General features: G+C 46.4%; 1 protein-coding gene across 1 annotated transcript in view; it reads left to right on the top strand.

Annotated features, from left to right (window-relative positions):
• LOC137562093 (mucin-3A-like) overlaps positions 1-16,607 on the top strand; it is a 42,819-nt gene that overhangs the window by 16,901 nt on the left and 9,311 nt on the right. The window contains exon 8 of the mRNA XM_068273429.1: positions 8,660-8,761. Coding sequence (XP_068129530.1) covers positions 8,660-8,761 — 102 coding nt within the window. The remainder of the gene's footprint in view (positions 1-8,659; positions 8,762-16,607) is intronic.

The raw sequence follows: 16,607 nt of genomic DNA, 5'->3' as shown, positions 1-16,607 counted from the left end.
ATTGGTCTGCTAAGGACCAATGGGGCTCCTTGGAGCCCAAATACAAAGATGCTTAGAGAGCTCTGAGCTATATAGCTCAGAGCTCTGTCGGGTCCTGCAGCACAGACGCGGCTGCTGTGGCGGCGGTGAGTGACGTCGGGTGCGGCGTAGTTACAATGTAACAAAGTTGTTACATTGTAATAACTTTGTTACATTGTAACTGATAGAACATTTCCGAGGATATTGCGAGGGATCATTTATTTAAAGGGACAGGTAAGTATTAATGGTTAATTAAGAATATTAAAGGACTTTTTTCGTGGTTATGTTTTTTGTTCAATTAAAATACTTTTTCTAAGTGTCTGTGTGTTTATTTACTTTAACTCTTAAAGGAAATGGGTAAGGGGTACAAGTACCTCTATTCTCATTTCTCCTGGGAGGGGGGGTGGGCATCTGGGGGACCCCTTTTTAAAGAGGACTCCCAGATTCCACTATGAACCTCCCCCCCAGGAAATCGCGGCCTCCACCTCCACCGCCCATCGGAGGTGGAGAAGAGCCCCTTGTCCTTGGATTGGACAAGGGCTCGGAGGGGGAGGGGAAAGCTTGGCTGCCCCTCCCCTTCCGAGACCCCCCAATCCATCGACCACGCGGGCTGGTATAGTCAGGGTGCGGAGCCCCACGCAGCCGGTGCTCCGCATTCTGGCTATCCCAGCCTGCAAGGGGGACAAGGGGTTAAAGAGGTCTGGGAAGGGGGACCCCACGTCGTTTTTTTTAATATTTCCCACACTCAGAACGAAGTAAGTAAAACTCTTCCCACTTGGGGGAATCTATGAAAATAATACACTATTGTTACCTGTGCAAAAAAACCTGACATTTTCCGCATTTAAAAGACATTTTCGCCCTTGAAACTTAAGAACACAAAAGGAAAGACTGACCCTGGGTGGGTTTGAACCACCAACCTTTCAGTTAACAGCCGAATGTGCTAACTGATTGCGCCACAGAGACTGTGTATGCAGTTGCTGCTAAATTATTTTATGGGGATGTATGTGTGTCTTTTGGAGGGAGGAAGTAAGTCTGGTCCAAGAAGTTAAACATCATTTTTTCCTACAACGGAGCATTCACTGTGTGGCAGCAGAGTGGTGCAGTGGAAGTGTGCTGGGCCCATAACCCAGAGGTTGGTAGATTGAAACCATCCTCTGCTAGGTGTACTTTGTTTTTTTACACCTTGCTTTACCACATGTTCCTCCCACCGCCAGGTCGTAGCCATCCTATTGAGGAGAAGGACGCAGACGCTGTGGTGGAACTGATGGTGGATGGGCAGGCCACCATTAGCTCTGGAACCGAGTCCTCCACCCCCGCCACCACTCCTGTTCGCAAGAGCAGCAGCAGCCGACCAGCACTGCCTGGGGAGCAGGAGGAGGAGTGCAGTTCTCCAGCCCCAGCGGGTGACATCAGCACCCTGTCAATCAGCACCTTCTTATCCCCAAGCACAGCGGGGTTATGGAATGCTGTTGCGGAAGAATTGGCAGAGGAAGGAATGCTCATGGGCACTTTGGGGGATGATGCTTTGGACAGTCAGACAGTGGTGACTGTCCATCCGCCCATGCATGCAGAAGCGGAGTTTGGGGGATCCCAGCAGGACATGTTTACGGAGGTGGAGGATGATGATGACAGGGTGCAGGACAAAGACTGGTTGCCAGGTCCTGGGAGTGGGGATGTCATCAGCTCTGAGGAGGAGGAGGAGGATGCGTCTGCGGGCCTTGCTAGAAGGATCAGCATCGCAGGCATGGGCAGGATCACAAGTGGGCATGGTATGCAGGCCACACAGCGTGCTGATCAGGAGATGAGTTCTGCCAGTGCCACCACCAGCCGCACCAAGAACCCCCCCCCCCCCCCCAACCACCACAGGGAGACCAGCGGCAGAAGCACCTTCCAGCCGAAGGGGCAACTTCACCTCCCCAATATGGAATTTTTTCACCCTTCCATATTTGGAGTGCAAGTTTGCCACCTGCAACCAGTGCCGCAAGCAGCTCAGCAGAGGGAAGGAGCCCTCTGTGTTTGGCACCACCTCTCTGGTCAACCACCTTGCAGGGAAACACTTTCACGAGCATGAGGAGTTCGTGAAGTTGAAGGAAGCTGGCAGTGGCAGTGGCAGACCCGCCACCACTGCGAAGCCGTCGGCAGCAAAAGTGCTTCAGCAACGCACTGCTCCTCCACCCTCTGCAACTCCTGCCGCCGACACTGAGGCCTGTTCTGGCAGCCAGTCCTCAGTTGCCTCCTCTGCTCCCTCCACTGCTTCCCGTGCCAGCAAAAGGCCTCGCCAGACCCTGCTCAGCGACACCTTCCAGGGGGTGGTCAGGGTTCTGCCTCCCAGCAGCCGTTGCGTGCGTCAGCTGAACGGCTTGCTGGCACGGGCCATGTGCTCCCAACTCCTGCCTTATTCCCTTGTGCAGGAGGGGAGCAACATGCGTGCGTTCCTGATGTGTGCAGCCCCCGATTAGCCAATCCCCAGCCGACATTATTTTGCACGCATGGCCATCCCTGCACTTCACCGCTCTGTGATGGCCAATGTCGGGAGAGGGCTGGAGCACGCGGTGGGTCAACGGGTCCACGTCACCATGGACTCGTGGAGCAGCCGGTTTGGGACAGGCCGCTATCTGTCCTTCACCGCGCATTGGGTCAGCTTGGTGAAAGGGGGTGAGGAGGGGGGAGCAGCATCTGCCGGCACTGTCAGAGCAGCAGCAGCACCAACAACGCAGTGGGTGGTGCCACCATGCAGGGTCAGCGGAACAGCAGCAGGTTCCTCTGATCCGCTTCCATCCTCCGGCACACCAGCCCAAACCCCCCGCCTCAGCAGCAGCGTGAAGCCCCGCCACTGCCAAGCGCTGCTGGAATTGGTCAGCCTGGGGAAGACCAAACTGACGGTGAACCACGTCCTGGCCAAACTCCGAGAGCAGGAGAGGAATTGACTGACCCCCAGAGACCTCAGAGTCGGAGAGGTGGTGTCCGACAATGGGGCAAACCTGGTTGCTGCAATCAGCAGGGGAGACTTGACCCGACTCCTTGAGGCGGCAAGGAAGGTTGTGCGTCACTTCCGGCACTCGCCTGCAGCCGTGGCGAGCCTGGAAGAGGTGCAGAAGGAGCAGCACCTGCCACAGCACCGGCTCATGCTCGATGTTCCAACTCGCTGGAACTCCACCCTGGCAATGTTGGAGCATCTGGTTGAACAGAGGCAGGCTGTCAGCCAGTACGTTGCACGAGCAACAGTTGCCTCCCTCACTGCAACTGGGCGTGCCACCACCAACCTCCCGTCCATCATCTCCACGGAGGACTGGGGGCACATGCAGCAGGTGTGCTCAGTCCTGGCACCCTTCTTGCAGGCCACCAACATGGTGAGCAGGGACCATGCAATGGTGTGCGAGTGGGTGCCCATGGTGTGTGTGCTGGACAGGGCCCTGTATGCACTGCTGGAAGAGGGAGCGGCAGCCTTGGACCAGCAGGAGCTGCAGGCAGCTTTACAGGCCACATCTGAGAAGGAGGGCTCGGAGTTGGTGGAGGTCCCTGACCTTGCTGCTGATGAGGGGGAGCAGCAGAGCGCAGCTGGACTGGTGTGGGGGTGGAGAGAGGATGAGGTGGAGGGGGCAGAGGAAGAGGAGGACAGCACTCTCGGCTCTGGGGATGCCGATGATGTGCCAACAGACGTGGCCAGACTCTTCCCAATGGCAGCGCACTTGCTGAGGTGCCTGCGCAAGGACCCAAGGGTGATCCAGATGAAGCAGAGGGAGGACATCTGGATCTGCATGATGCTGGACCCACGTCTGAAGGGGAAGCTCAGCCAGTTCCTGCCTGCAGGAGGAGACCGTGCACAACAAATGAGGGATGTGCAGCTTTCCCTTGTTGAGCGCTTGGAGGAAGCCTTCCCTCAGACATCCACCCCTACTGTCCAGCCAGCACAGAGGCAGCAGCAGGTGCCTGCATCCACCAGCAGCAAGCGCACGCGCACCACAGACCTGCTGTCTCTTACCCAAGAGCTCTACATGAGTGTAGAGCTGCCAAGGACTAGAGAGGAGGTGCCTGCAGCAGCCTCCTTCTCCTAGTCACAGGCAGCGCTTGACCCGCATGGTGGCTGACTACATGGGGTCCTTCAGCGGGCTTGACAGCGTGGCCCCTGTTGATCCCATGGAGTATTGGGTCAAGCACCTGCCGATCTGGAGCGAGCTTGCGCAGTACGCCCTGGAAGTGCTCTCATGCCCCCCTTCCAGCGTACTGTCAGAGCGTTGCTTCACTGCAGTCGGTGGAGTCGTCACTGAGAAGCGATCTCGTCTGTCTCACAAGTCTGTGGACAGAGTGACGTTTCTCAAAATGAACCAGGGTTGGGTGGAAGGCGAATTCATGGCCCCTGTTGTCGGCGAGAGGGGGACATGAAGTGACGACTGGCACACACACATACACCTGCTGCTGCTGCTGTTGTTGTATTTCCTCCTGCTGTCTGTGTCTCCACTGCCAGGGAACACATTACAAGGTGCTGCTGCCCATGCGCCACCAGCTATTACGCTCAAAAATAGCTGCATTCAATTTGAAAAAAAAAAAAAATTAAAAAATTGTAATTAATTTAGAGGTGTCCGGGTTGAAAACTGTGCTGTCCCAATTGTGTATTGGACACAATGTGGGCTTCACGACCGCTGTCTGGAACCTCATGCTGTGTATTTACGGCCCTGGAACCACCGCTAGGACCCAGGGCCTACTATGTCTCGCTGCCTGCCCTCCTGCCTGCTGCCAAATGCCAGTCTGCCACACACACTCATCCTCCTCACGCTGCCTGCTGCTGTATTGCCTCCTGCTGTCTGTGTGTTTCCACTGCCAGGGAACACATTACAAGGTGCTGCTGCCCATGCGCCACCAGCGATTACGCTCAAAAATAGCTGCATTCAATTTGAAAAAAAAAATTGTAATTAATTTAGAGGTGTCCGGGTTGAAAACTGTGCTGTCCCAATTGTGTATTGGACACAATGTAGGCTTCACGACCGCTGTCTGGAACCTCATGCTGTGTATTTACGGCCCTGGAACCACCGCTAGGACCCAGGGCCTACCATGTCTCGCTGCCTGCCTTCCTGCCTGCTGCCAAATGCCAGTCTACCACACACAGTCAATCCACACAAATCCCATAAGGAACTCAACCCTCAGCGGATGCTTATCCAACGATGTCCATTTATTGGAGTGTTACAAGAGTATACACAGCATATCACAACCAGCACAACGTTTCGGGCGATGTGCCCTTTCTCAAGTGCTCTACCACACACACTCATCCTCCTCACACTGCCTGCTGCTGTATTGCCTCCTGCTGTCTGTGTGTTTCCACTGCCAGGGAACACATTACAAGGTGCTGCTGCCCATGCGCCACCAGCTATTATGCTCAACAATAGCTGCAAAAATTTTAAAAAAAAATAATAATAATAATTATTGTAGAGGTGTCCGGGTTGAAAACTGTGCTATTCCAATTGTGTATTGGACACAATGTGGGCTTCACGACCGCTGTCTGGAACCTCATGATGTTCATTTACAGCCCTGGAACCACCGCTAGCCAGGAACCAGGGCCTACTATGTCTCGCTGCCTGCCCTCCTGCCTGCTGCCAAATGCCAGTCTGCCACACACTTATCCTCCTCACGCTGCCTGCTGTTATATTTCCTCCTGCTGAATGTGTCTCCTCTCCACTGCCAGGGAACACATTACAAGGTGCTGCTGCCCATGCGCCACCAGCTATTACGCTCAACAATAGCTGCAATAATTAAGAAAAAAAAAATTGTAATTATTGTAGAGGTGTCCGGGTTAAAAAACTGTGTTGTTCCAATTGTGTATTGGACACAATGTGGGCTTCACGACCGCTGTCTGGAACCTCATGATGTTCATTTACGGCCCTGGAACCACCGCTAGGAACCAGGGCCTACTATGTCTCGCTGCCTGCCCTCCTGCCTGCTGCCAAATGCCAGTCTGCCACACACTTATCCTCCTCACGCTGCCTGCTGTTATATTTCCTCCTGCTGAATGTGTCTCCTCTCCACTGCCAGGGAACACATTACAAGGTGCTGCTGCCCATGCACCACCAGCTATTACGCTCAACAATAGCTGCAATAATTAAAAAAAAAATTTTAATTATTGTAGAGGTGTCCGGGTTGAAAACTGTGCTGTTCCAATTGTGTATTGGACACAATGTGGGCTTCACGACCGCTGTCTGGAACCTCATGATGTTCATTAACGGCCCTGGAACCACCGATAGGAACCAGGGCCTATTATGTCAGTCACATCACACTGCCTGACACACATTACTCCTCCTCCTGTAGCTGCATTGAGCTTCTGCTGTCTGTGTGCTGCTGCTACCACTGCCAGGGAGAACAGAAGAAGAACTATTTTCTGCTGCCACCTGCCCACCCACTCTCCTACCGAGTAACGACTGACTATTACCACACACCACACTGCAAATAGCTGCAAGCCTGCAACTACTTCCTCCTCCTGCCGATGTCTGTGTTTTACCACTGCCAGGGTACACAGAAAAAGGCGCTGTGGCTTGCAATGTGCCACTACCTACCTATTATGCCATCAACACAAATATAACTATGGTGTTATTAAAATAAAATATTTCCACAAATGAAGGAAAAAAAATATTACAAAAGAAAGGAAAACAAAGACACATAATATAATGATAGAGAAGAAGAGGAGGAAGAAGAAGAAGATCAAGAAGAAGAAGAAGATATAGAAGAAGAAGATATAGAAGAAGAAGATATAGAAGAAGATGAAGATGAAGAAGATATAGAAGAAGAAGATATAGAAGAAGATGAAGAAGATATAGAAGAAGAAGATATAGAAGAAGAAGATATAGACGAAGAAGAAGAAGAAGATGAAGAAGAAGATATAGAAGAAGAAGATATAGAAGAAGATGAAGATGAAGAAGATATAGAAGAAGAAGATATAGAAGAAGATGAAGATGAAGAAGATATAGAAGAAGAAGATATAGAAGAAGATGAAGATGAAGAAGATATAGAAGAAGAAGATATAGAAGAAGAAGATATAGACGAAGAAGAAGAAGATGAAGAAGAAGAAGAAGATATAGAAGAAGAAGATAAAGAAGAAGAAGAAGAAGAAGAAGAAGAAGAAGAAGAAGAAGAAGAAGAAGAAGAAGAAGATATAGAAGAAGAAGATATAGAAGATGAAGACGATATAGAAGAAGAAGATGAAGAAGAAGATATAGAATAAGAAGATATATAAGAAAATGAAGAAGATATAGAAGAAGAAGATATAGAAGAAGATGAAGAAGATATAGAAGAAGAAGATATAGAAGAAGAAGAAGAAGATATAGAAGAAGAAGAAGAAGATATAGAAAAAGAAGAAGAAGATATAGAAGAAGAATAGGAAGAAGAAGATATAGAAGAAGAAGAAGATATAGAAGAAGAAGAAGAAGATATAGAAGAAGAAGATATAGAAGAAGAAGATGAAGACGACGTAAATGAGGACTTCCAACTTAAAACCATTTTGGACACACCTTGTCATGCAAACACTTTTCATGAAGTTAATTTACTATTTTTGATACCTTTTTTATAACTACTACATCACCACCTAATCACTTGATGTTTTTCTTCATAAAAAACGTGGTTTCGTGCATCATTGACCTCCAAACAAGTTTTACAAGCTATTTAAGGCCTGCTCGAATATTTTACTCGAATACAGACTCGGATAGTGAAGTTGGATATCCGAGGTCGAATTGGATATTCGATTACATCGGATATTGAACTTCGAGTAAATTCGGATAGTTTACTATCCGAATTCGACCAAACTTGAATAGGATAATGAGGTATCCGAGCAACACTGGTAGACAGCAACAATTTTTTTAAATTTATTTTTAGGGGAATCTGAGCTGTTTACACTTTATTTACAGAATTTACACATTAAAGGTCAACTAAACTGAAGAGTTTAACAGGGTAATTTCCTAAAGGTATCTTGTTGATTATTGATAATTACAGTATAAGTATTGCCTCTTGGAATGGAAATTTTCAAATTTAGAAATTGTGTAGCTGTGCCAGAGTTTGGCTAAAATATACGGTAGCCAAACTCTAGTGCTGTCATAGCTGCAATTTGTACAGCAGCCTATGGCAGTGGTCAAATAATCATGCGGCTCTGTACCTAAGGGGTGAGATCTAGTATACATTTAGATAATGGCCCATATGCAATTCACTTTTTCTCCTGAGTTTTCACCTAGGTGATATTTTTAAACTTGTTAATAAAATTCCTTTTAAGCCCATAGAAGGCAAGAAACTGCTCAAAATAATTTTTACAATACATTTTCACCAACTTTTTGGTATTTTTTTAATTAAAAGTGCTGGGAAGATATTTAAACTCAAAGATGAAAAATTATCTCCCAGGAGAAAACTCAGGTAAAAAAGAGAATTGCATATGGCCCAATTTGTTTTTGTGGCTACATGATTTCCACACTTTGATTTATGACCCTTGTGAGATGGTCCCTAAGGCCATTAAGGGCACCATGGGGAGGCAAGAGAAGGGATGTGAACATTGTGGGGGGGGGCAGAGGGAACATCAAAGTTTTGCTCTGGGGTCCACATGAATTGTGGTTATGCCACTGAAATATGCAGAACATGTATAATAAGATGTGTTTTTCTATCTTATTTTTCATAGGAGTCTCCTGTATAAATGGTCATGTTGAAGGGCAGAAGTGTATATGCAATGAAAACTTCTACGGGCCTAAATGTGAATTTGCCAAAAATGAAGTCAGCAGTGGTAAGTTAGGAAAATCTAAAAATTGCCATTTAGAGGTATGCCTTATTGGCCCGTATTGAATAAAATGTTTCTCCTAAGTTTTCTTCTAGGTGATATTTTTTTCAATAAAGTGCCTTTTTAGCCACCAGCAAGAAAGAAAATATTCAGAATAATTTTGACACGACTTTTTCACATACTTGTTGGTACTTTTTTCAATTGTTGACTGCTAAAAAGTTTTTTTAGCAGAAGAAAATTATCTCCTTTGTACACACATGTAATAATGATCAGCCAAACAGCCGTTAATGACCGTTGCAACTGATGATTATTATGTGTGTACAGTGGCAGCTGAACAATCTTGCTTGAGCATTGTTAAGGATCCCTGTAAGGCTTGGTGGTGTATTCTCCACAGTCAGCATGCAACGCATGTGCTGGCGTGGAGGAGGTACACACACTAGCACCAGGAAACAGGCTATCCCTAGTATAGTGGAGGGGAGGACTGACTCCAATAGGAGATTGTGGCGCACAGAGCCGGTGCAGATCTGACAGCCACAAACAATGCTTACGTTATAACGTCTCAGCGCAAAGTAGCGCTGAGCGCACAAACCAGAACTGAGGAGATCAGGACAGGTAGACAGAATGAACGCTTGCCAGCTAGCGGCTACTTAGCGACAGCAAGCGTCCAAAACCAGACAGACTGGAATGAGGCAGCCAATGCGATGCGGCGATGGCGTGCCTCACAAAGACAGGACAGGAGAGACAGGAAATAGCAGGATCAAGATAGATGAACGTAACACAGATAAATATACAATAAGTATGTTTTCCTAGCATATTACAATTACAGCTATCAATGAAACTATTTGTAACTTCTGACTAACACATGTATATATCGGCAATGAACCGATATATGACATAAGCAGGAACGCTGACTAAGACTGGAGTAATACAGGGGACAGGACTCAGAAGGATTCGCTATCTCTTCGCAGAGATGAACGCAATCCACAAACGGTAACAGAACAGGATTCAGAAGGATTCGTTATCTCTTCGCAGAGATGAACGCAATCCACCAACAGTAACAGAACAGGATTCAGAAGGATTCGTTATCTCTTCGCAGAGATGAACGCAATCCACAAACGGTAACAGGACAGGATTCAGAAGGATTCGCTATCTCTTCGCAGAGATGAACGCAATCCACAAACAGAACCAGGAGCAGGGTAACTACCTCAGCACGGGTGGTCACGGTACGCGCAACCTACCAAAACGTGCTGGAAAGCTGACTAACTGCACACAGGATATAAACAGTTCGTGTACGTATACATCAGCGACACTGATGTATTAACGTATCACAAATACAAGGAAAATAATAAACGTGCTGGTATGCATATATATTGGCAATGAACCAATATATGATGCAAAGACCAGCAAAGTATCTTTAACAAGAAACACGATCGGGGGCTAAAGCGACAGCAAGGCAGGCTTAAGCTGAAGCTATGAAAACCCAAGGAAACCCTGCAGGAAGCAGATCTTTATACTGAGGTCATCCAATGGGAGCAGACATGCAGATTCCCACACAGGTGAATGATAATCAGTCACAAGCTGACAGCAGGGAAAGACAGACAAAGCTATGCAACTTGCATGGAAATAGATCAGAACTGCCTGAGCTGCAGCACTAATACTTCCAGTAATAGCTGCTGCAGCAGCGATCATTACAGTACCCCCGCCTTTAAAAGTGGATTCCAGACGCTTTTTAAAACTGAAATTTCCAACAAAACAGTCTGACTGATAATTCATGATGATCGGGACAGCCCGGCAAGACCGAATTCCAGAATCAGTCCCCACAAGACTGGACCCATCAGAACCAGAACCTACAGAACCATGCCCATCAGTACTACAAGCCCCAGTGTGACACCCATCAGAACCATGATTTCCAGAAGAAAGCCCTCCGAAACTCCCTGAGCGATACCCACCGCCTTCCAGGAACAGTTCAGAAACGCCAAAGCCTTTGCAATGCCCACCGGTACTGTCTTTACCAACACAAAACCCACTGTTGAACCAGTCCAAGGCACCAGGACAAGTTTTCTCAGAGACCTCCCAGAACACCTTGAAGCTCCAAAGAGATCCCCATAGGTCAGAATGCCCCTTAGGCTCACATGGAGAACTATCAAGAACCCCTATGGAACCTAGGGCAATTCCCGAGTCAGGGCCACAAGGACAAACATCAATATCAGGGCTTTCAGGGACCAGAACCATCTCTGGGCATGCAGGCAGACTGGCAATATCAGAACGTGTTCCCACTAAGGAAGCATCAGAGCACGCTAACACCTTAGACACACTTGGGCATTCTGGCACACAAAGAACATCTGGGCACACCGGCACAAGAGAAACCTCTGGGCATGTCAAGGAACTGTGAGCCTCAGGGTCAGCCAAGACAGGACCAAAACCAGGACTGGCCAAAAAAAAATCATCATGACTAAACTTCGCAACTACTGGACTTTTACACGAGAATGCTGGATCAGACTTAGATGTCGCTGATTCCAGCAAAGTCAGTAACAAATCAGATTCAGGGGCACTAACAAGACAGGACAAATCTTCTGATGTATGCACTGAACCAGACAGGGACTCCACAACTACCTCTGGACTGGACAGAGACTCATTTAATACACTGGATTGGAGCTCATGAGGCGCTGCAGAACAAGTCAGTATTGCAGCAGCCCCCACTGGACTAGGCAAAACTGAGGAATTCCCTGGACAGGAAGGGAACTCTGGAACCTCTGCCACAGTGGCCAGAGAACCAGAATCTTTCAGAATACAGGGCTGGGTTTCAGGAACACTCATCAGACCGGACTGAAATTCTGAGATTTCTATTATTTTGACCAGAGAATCAGAATTATCCATGTTACAGGGCAAGACTTCTGAAACATTCAGAGGACAGGGCTGGAGTTCCTCGGCTGTTACAACACTGGAGAGGGACTCAACATTGGTTAAATCAGACTGTGTACAGGGCAAGGTATCTGACACACTTGCTGACGAGGACAATATTTCAATGGCTTCTGCTTTGCTGGGCAGAAATTCATCAAGTTTTATTAGAGCAGACTTTAATTCCAAAACAGCTGCTAGACAAGTGAATATTACTGCAACACCAACTGAGGTAAGCAGTGCTTCAGCCTCCTCTGCTAGAGGGTTTAAAGTATCCAAAGTACTGGGTGAAGCATAAGACTCTGCGACCACAGCTTCACTGGACAGGATCACTGAACAGTCCATATTGCAGGGCAAAACCATGGAAGCACCTGCTGGACAGCATAATGATTCTGTGACCTGAGTTTCATTGGAGAGATCTACTGCACAATTCATGGTACAGGGCAAATTTATTGGAAAATTTTCTGAACAAGGTAATAATTCTGCGATTTCAGGTTCACATAGCAGATGCTCTGAGCTATTCACGAAACTAGAGCGAGGTGTAGAAACAGGAAGATCAAGACACAATGTTTGCGCATCTGAATCACCATTCATTTGTAAAATTGGAAAATTCAGATGCTGGGGTTCTGAGTTTACTAGACAGGATTGCTGGGACTCGGAAACTGATGCAGTGCACCTACTGGCATCTGCTGGATCAGACAGGAGTTGAACTTTATTAACACAGGTAATTTCTGCAGAAGTGTTTGCAGAGACAGGCAAGATTTTTCTGGTGTCTGTTTCACTAAACAAAGAGTCATGAGTACTGGCTAGACTGGACTCGGAAGTCAGCAGGACCTCTGGATTCTCTGCTGAGAAATTTGCGCAGGGCAAGGTTAAGAATGTATCAGTGGCTTCTGTTTTACTGGGAAGTAACACTGAGTTATCCCTGGTACAGGGTGGAATTGCAGGAACTTCAATTTCACACAAAAAGAGCTCCGAATCACCTGCTGAATCAGCCAAAGGTGCTGAAGCAGGCGGGTCAGAACGCCAAATTTGCGAATTCGGAGTCACATAAAAATCATCCAAAATCAGTTCCCACACATCAATCAAGGGAGCCACACGGTCATACCTACACACACCAGCCTCTATTAGGTTATAGGCTGACTTAATGCATGCGTTCAATACCATTTCACTTTTTGCACTGTAAAATTGACAAAATGAACTTGAATCATTCTTCCATTCACAGACCAGGGCTTCCATCTCTCCCCTCTCGAATGGAGGATCCCATGCATACTTAACAGCGAAACATTTAGGCTGATCACAGTCTGCAGATATGATTGTGGCAGGCACATGTATAGGGTTAATTAGCAGGTGATTGGCAGATTCCTTATTCTTAAGAATTTCCAATACCTGTAGCAAGTGTTGAACTGTAGTGTATGCAAACTTCCCTTGGTTCACAAATAAGTTGATTTGTTCAATACTCTGTAATATCTCATCATAATCATACTCAGATAATTCTTTTAAACAAAAATCTTTATTTTCCCTAGCCAGGGAGGAAAGTTCATTAGTAGTTTCATAAGTCCATTTAACTCCCCTGAAAGACAATTGCATTTCATTATCTGTTAATGGCAGAATCTCATTATAGGTCTCAGTCGCTAAGGATAATGATTCTGCAGATTGGACAGGTTTCTTAGAACGTTTGCGTTTTGCCTTTGACCTTGCGGTTTTTGGTGATTTATTCAAAGCTGCAGGAAAATTATCAGTAACACTTTCTGCTTGCTGCTCATTCTTGCAAGCAATTGAAGGAGCAGCTGATTGGCCTGCTGCTAGGAGTTCATTAAGAGGAAAAGGCAATGGATCTATGCGCAACCAGTTATGGATCACAAACGCTAGAAATTCCAGCGGTCTATCTTTCAAATCGGAATGATTGAGAACATCAAATGCCCACTGGAATAATTCCCCTTTAAACAAAATATAACTTAGTTGGAGTGCCCAGGTTGAAACAGGAGTCGCTTGGAGATCAGGATTGGTCAGGAACCTGGCACATTCAGAGAAAAACTCATTTTCTGTTTCAGAGCTAAGTTCTTCAAATTTTTTAAAGGAACAGGAACCATAATTAACAGTGTCATACTTTCTGGGAATCCCCCCCACAATGGGGATTGGTAATGGGGTTTTCATAATGTAAGGCTTGGTGGTGTATTCTCCACAGTCAGCATGCAACGCATGTGCTGGCGTGGAGGAGGTACACACACTAGCACCAGGAAACAGGCTATCCCTAGTATAGTGGAGGGGAGGACTGACTCCAATAGGAGATTGTGGCGCACAGAGCCGGTGCAGATCTGACAGCCACAAACAATGCTTACGTTATAACGTCTCAGCGCAAAGTAGCGCTGAGCGCACAAACCAGAACTGAGGAGATCAGGACAGGTAGACAGAATGAACGCTTGCCAGCTAGCGGCTACTTAGCGACAGCAAGCGTCCAAAACCAGACAGACTGGAATGAGGCAGCCAATGCGATGCGGCGATGGCGTGCCTCACAAAGACAGGACAGGATAGTCAGAAAATAGCAGGATTAAGATAGATGAACGTAACACAGATAAATATACAATAAGTATGTTTTCCTAGCATATTACAATTACAGCTATCAATGAAACTATTTGTAACTTCTGACTAACACATGTATATATCGGCAATGAACCGATATATGACATAAGCAGGAACGCTGACTAAGACTGGAGTAATACAGGGGACAGGACTCAGAAGGATTCGCTATCTCTTCGCAGAGATGAACGCAATCCACAAACGGTAACAGAACAGGATTCAGAAGGATTCGTTATCTCTTCGCAGAGATGAACGCAATCCACCAACAGTAACAGAACAGGATTCAGAAGGATTCGTTATCTCTTCGCAGAGATGAACGCAATCCACAAACGGTAACAGGACAGGATTCAGAAGGATTCGCTATCTCTTCGCAGAGATGAACGCAATCCACAAACAGAACCAGGAGCAGGGTAACTACCTCAGCACGGGTGGTCACGGTACGCGCAACCTACCAAAACGTGCTGGAAAGCTGACTAACTGCACACAGGATATAAACAGTTCGTGTACGTATACATCAGCGACACTGATGTATTAACGTATCACAAATACAAGGAAAATAATAAACGTGCTGGTATGCATATATATTGGCAATGAACCAATATATGATGCAAAGACCAGCAAAGTATCTTTAACAAGAAACACGATCGGGGGCTAAAGCGACAGCAAGGCAGGCTTAAGCTGAAGCTATGAAAACCCAAGGAAACCCTGCAGGAAGCAGATCTTTATACTGAGGTCATCCAATGGGAGCAGACATGCAGATTCCCACACAGGTGAATGATAATCAGTCACAAGCTGACAGCAGGGAAAGACAGACAAAGCTATGCAACTTGCATGGAAATAGATCAGAACTGCCTGAGCTGCAGCACTAATACTTCCAGTAATAGCTGCTGCAGCAGCGATCATTACAATCCCTCCTGATGGATCCTTAACCACTTCAGCCCGCAGGTGTTCTCACCTCTACGATAGAAGCAATTTTCTCCTGTCAACGCTTCTTCCATTCTTTTGCCAATAACTTTATTACTACTTATCACAAGGAAACAATCTATATCTTGTTTTTTTTCACCACCAATTAGGCTTTTTATTAGGTGGTGCATTTTGCTAAGAGTAATTTTATTCTAAATGCATTTTATCGGGAATGATAAGAAAAAAAAATGGGAAAAAATCATTATTTTTAAAGTTTTGGGCCATTATAGTTTTAAAATAAAACATTCTACAGGGCATAAAACCCACACATTTTTTTTGCCCATTTGTCCCACTTATTGCAATGTTTAAAATATACCTTAAAAAAGTAAAAGAGCGCAGGTAATAAAATCTTAGAGTTGGACTTTATTGTCTAATAGTCAATGTGATTTTTCAACATACATATGAAAAGGTTATTCTTCCAAAGACACTGATACTTCAAAACTCCTTCCCACATCCAGCTCTGAAGAAAAATGTCAGCAATAAAATATTCTCATAAAAAATATATATATATATGTATACGTATTGCGCATATATGTAGACAGTTGCAAATAGAACTTGCATAAAATAATCCTGTATAAGATGGTCAAATACAGGTGCACTGTCACTTTTCCTGGAGGAATATACTTGAGCTGTATATATGAGAGGTCAGAGACCACTATAGCCAGTATACTTCAGGCAAGTGGATGATTAATATCTAGACTTGTGGGTAACAATCCCTCCAATGCCGCTCCACATTACCTACTTCCTTCGTGTAGTTCTTTGATCTACCGTACTGGCCTCACACTGTCCCCGTAGTGATCCCCGCCAGTAAACAGGTTGTAATACAGTCGGCGCGTACGCCCGGACGAGCGCTTCAACTCACGTTCCAGCTAGTTCTTCCTGGTGTGACGTCACTCGCTCTCGCGATAGTTCTAGGTCACTTGCGTTACAGTCCTTCTCACGGAGGGAGGAAGTGGATTGGTTATGCGTTCCACCTTGATTCCAGAGTCCTTCCTGATTCTTCCAAAGTCCTGTACGCAATAAGTTTATGCAAGATGATGAACGGTGATTCCAGATTACAATCTAGGTACTTTTAAAAGTCTTTGGGGCACCCCTCCAGACCTCAGATTGACATGTTTCGACAAATCCTATTGTCTTCATCAGAATCAGTACCTGGATTGTTACTGGAAAACTCCATCTTTAACCCCCTTGGCGGTATGAAAAATACCGCCAGGGGGCAGCGCAGCAGTTTTTTTTAAATTATTTTTTTTTTAAATCATGTAGCGAGCCAAGGGCTCGCTACATGATAGCCGCTGCTCAGCGGCATCCCCCCAGCCCCGCCGATCGCCTCCGGCGATAGGCGATCAGGAAATCCCGTTCAAAGAACGGGATTTCCTGGAGGGCTTCCCCCGTCGCCATGGCGACGGGGCGG

Source organism: Hyperolius riggenbachi, chromosome 3 (assembly GCF_040937935.1).
Source record: "Hyperolius riggenbachi isolate aHypRig1 chromosome 3, aHypRig1.pri, whole genome shotgun sequence".
NCBI classification, from domain to species: Eukaryota; Metazoa; Chordata; class Amphibia; order Anura; family Hyperoliidae; genus Hyperolius; species Hyperolius riggenbachi.
Note: the sequence above shows the minus strand (reverse complement) of the source record. Positions and strands in the feature narration are given on the sequence as shown.